At 43.3% G+C, this 3805-nt stretch overlaps 2 protein-coding genes across 2 annotated transcripts in view; both read right to left on the bottom strand.

Annotated features, from left to right (window-relative positions):
* SARC_00663 (hypothetical protein) overlaps positions 1–751 on the bottom strand; it is a 3992-nt gene extending 3241 nt beyond the window's left edge. The window contains exon 1 of the mRNA XM_014305655.1: positions 222–751. Coding sequence (XP_014161130.1) covers positions 222–687 — 466 coding nt within the window. The 5' untranslated portion in view covers positions 688–751. The remainder of the gene's footprint in view (positions 1–221) is intronic.
* Positions 752–1227: 476 nt separating this feature from the next.
* SARC_00662 (hypothetical protein) lies at positions 1228–3234 on the bottom strand. Its single transcript, XM_014305654.1, has 3 exons — positions 2971–3234; positions 2412–2588; positions 1228–2237 (listed from the first exon to the last, which is right to left on the bottom strand). The coding sequence occupies exons 1-3, from the start codon at positions 3127–3129 to the stop codon at positions 2196–2198; spliced, it is 378 nt and encodes a 125-aa protein (XP_014161129.1). The 5' UTR covers positions 3130–3234; the 3' UTR covers positions 1228–2195.
* Positions 3235–3805: the final 571 nt, after the last annotated feature.

Below are 3805 nucleotides of genomic sequence, written 5' to 3'. Positions count from 1 at the left end.
GTATATTGTATCTATATGTATTTATTATATATATATAGTGTGTTGTGTGCGTGTGTGTGTGTGTGTGTGTGTATAAACTTTACTGAATAATCCGGTGTACACTTCGCTGCAGCTGTAGTTATAATGTAAGCTACACGCCTAGAAAATATGCTGGCAAGGTTGGAAACTGGAAACGTTAAGTACATGAGCCACGTTAATGAGTGCAGTCAAGTAGTACATACCTTTCGATTCACGGATGTCATCAGGAAGCGATGACTCTTTGATGGGTGGTGCCTTCTTACCAGATGTATTCTTTTGCAGAAGATCTTTGAGCGAATCACTCAGTCCTCCAGACCCTGTTTCATTTGTATTAGACACATCTACGCTGTCGTTTGTTCCCGTTGCCTTCTTGTCCTCTTTTGCTGTGGTGGCATTATCCGCCGCAACTCCTTTCTTATCATCTCTATTTTTTATCTCTTTATTCAGTTTACTAGCCTTCTCTACTATATTGTCTGATTTCAGCTTATCTTCAGCTAACTTAGCCTCTCTTATTGCCATCTCCCTCGTATTTTGTCTGCGTTCTTCCGCATCGTTGACCAGCCTTTGTAAATTTCTTTTTAAAGATGCATGATTCTTAAAGAGCTGTGGATTTGCAAGCCCTCGCGTCACCTCGCGTTGCAGCCCCTCAGTAAACACAACGGACGGCATAATGATATAACGTAAGTAGTGTATGCCCAATTGCAACAGGTCCGTATGTTAATATACTTCTATATATTTGCCCTTTTATATATGTAGATTACAATATATAGAGTATGTATTTATATGCACAAATATCACACTCCTTTTGTTTCTTTTTCTTTTACCTGTGCTGTTGTGTCGAGTGTATAATTTAGAGAGGACTATGGCTATGGTCGAGAGTGCCTGATGACTCGATGAGTAAATAGTCCCTACCCTGAGATTTGACAGACTCACGAATACGCGCCAAAATAAAATATGTGCTTATTTAGATATTTAGATTTTAGTTATCTGTCCTTAGGGTAATAGGGTTTCAAAATAGCCCCTGGAATAATCACAATAAAATGTAATTATTCAGGTGAGGCTATGAGAAAAAAAGGTGTATGTACTGCTAAAGTGCTATGTATAGATAATATTCCATTGAGTCACAATATACTAGGCGAACGACTATACTCGGACACTTGTATTCTCTGGGAGGAAACTTCTTTTTCCCACAGTCCTCAATTGCGTGGGCTGACAATATCAAATTCGAAAACGTGTGAACCCGCGCCATCACAGCGTGCGCTCATTTCAAATTCGGAACATCAGCGCAGAACCTGAGCACACCATCAATATTCACCTGACTTGTGGGATGCCATGATGCGACATTTTAATATGAACGCCTATGCTCTACAATCCTGTACGACATGTATTGCATATATACTGATGTGTACTTAAGTTTCCATCTGTTGATTGAGATTTTTCAGACCGTACGTACAGCACACGCACAATACTAACCGCGATGCTATTCCACATGCGTGGGCAGAGGGTGAGCACCACCTGGTGGCTTCAAACGTCTGTGAGCACCCAATCTCACGCCTTGACGTTCAATTGCAGCTTCTGCTGGAGGAACTCTCCACCAAGGAAATAGCCGCTTGGGGTATGTGGAAATGCGTCACAATACCGCAAGTGAGCGATGTTGGTTGGGTTCGGCAATATGCTTACTATCTTTTGACAGGTCTGTAGTACATAACAGTGTTCCTCACTTCGAAGTGCTCTATTCTTCGCACAGCCGCTGCAATATGTATAGACAATAGCACGCCCGTGCCAACTCTTCCACACGGAATACGTACATCTACTCTCATGGCTGTAAGTGGACGACAACTCCATAGGAAAACAGGGACGCACAATGAGCGTGCAGGAGCTCGATATCCGTTACGTAACGAAAAAAACGTCGGCACTGTGAGTTTGCTTTCGTTTAGATGAAGACGCTGCTATGCTGATACTAGAAGCATACTTCACAATTCCGCGGACCGCAGGGAATTCTCAGATACTATAGAATCACACTGAGGTGTACACGCCAAAGTCAGGAGCTATGTACAGGGCAGAATAACTGGTTGTGCGGGGTGTCGCGTGAAGAATTGTGGTTCCACGCTACAACAGCATCGAGAGGTATTTCAGGTGACGATTCCAGTACCGAACTCGCCCACGAGCTGGTCGATTTAATGGGCCGAGGTGCGAGCCTCCTTCCCTTTTCGAGAACTCTGTTTGATACAACAACATCGTACGTCAGTAAACATATCTGGAATTGAAAAGCCACACCGTGTCATGAAAATACTGTTACGGATGGAGCTAGAATTTATTCCAGAATCTGTGTGCATATGACTTCCTTAATAAATAACGTGTGCCCACATGTCACATCCTCCGAAGCACAATACCTTCACGTGATGCGGTGGTTTAGTTGATGAATACGACTTGGGTTTTTTCTTCTGACTGGCAGCAGCAGATGTGCGCTCTGCTTCTACCTTTGAGTCTGACTTTTCAATCATTTCCTTCAATGTTTGCAACGCATCCGCTTGTTGTCCTGACCATTTCGTAAGCTTCTCGACCATTTTCTGTGCGTACATTATATATTGTATTTCGTGACAATGTGTGATTGTACGTGTGTATGCGAATCCAAGCTGAAGTACAGATTTCTACGAATTGTGTCACCTTGTGGTTGTGCTGCTCCGGTCTCCTCAGGAAATGCATGGTAAAAGCACAGTATAATGGCAATCATGTGACCGTTCATACACGGCAACGATACGAAACCGGCCACTATAAAAGGAATTAAAAGTGGCAAAAACTCGCGTGCTGACCCTGTCAACTACAATCTCGCAGGTACAATACCACACACGCTTGCATATACATCGTCATGCCTAGCGACGACTCTCCAATATGGTTGTAAAAATATTGCACAGAACTCTCAACCCCCTCAACCAGCATCCGCATGCATACCACAAACGCCGCCGGCCTAGGATCCCTGCCCACACACGCACGCACTCGGATCTCCTCTTTGCGCTGGTCAATCTTAGCCTTGAACAGGTCCAGGTACACTCCGTGGATAACCACATCCTCCAGCAATCGTGTGTCGTGCAGATCGAGCTCGTCTGACATGCGTGCGTATGAGATGCGTTGCTCACCGGCGGACGCGACTGAAAGAATGGTCAACAGTCGCAGCTTGAGAAGGGCTGGAGCCGTTAACGCTGGGAGTGTAGGCCTAGAGTGGGATAGGGAAACAGTGCAGATTATGAGGCCACATTTCAATAGAACAAGGCAATTAAGCGATTTCTCTGGTAGCAATTCTTCTATGCGCAGTATAGCTGAGCAATACATACGTGCAAAGAAAGCATAAAGCTCAATACTATCCCGTCAATCACATTGCGACGGGCCTTTTAAATGCTACCGAATTCTTAACCACGCTATATTGCTGTATATGAATAGCTCATTTCCGAAACTATACGAGCATTGCCCTCTCCGATTCTGGTATGATTGGCAATTAGGTCGCTCTCGCAACTCTACAATAACATATTGAGAAACAGAAGCACTAAGCAATTGCGCACAAATCTGAGTTCTCAAATATGCATGTTAAATACAGAAGCTCACAATACTTCTCCAATAACATCCCCTTCGTATGTCTAGCTAGTCATGTGAAAATAATATTCTATATACACAGAAATAAACTGCATACAACTCTCGATCCAAGAAAAATCACAAAACTATAGTGCCAAATATCTATCAGCAAAAGGAATATCAGTTACTAAAATAAATAAATAGTAAATACATGTACATA

This window comes from Sphaeroforma arctica (genome assembly GCF_001186125.1).
Source record: "Sphaeroforma arctica JP610 unplaced genomic scaffold supercont1.22, whole genome shotgun sequence".
Lineage (NCBI taxonomy): Eukaryota > Ichthyosporea > Ichthyophonida > Sphaeroforma > Sphaeroforma arctica.
The sequence above is the reverse complement of the archived record's forward strand: the minus strand, read 5'-3'. Positions and strand labels throughout refer to the sequence as shown.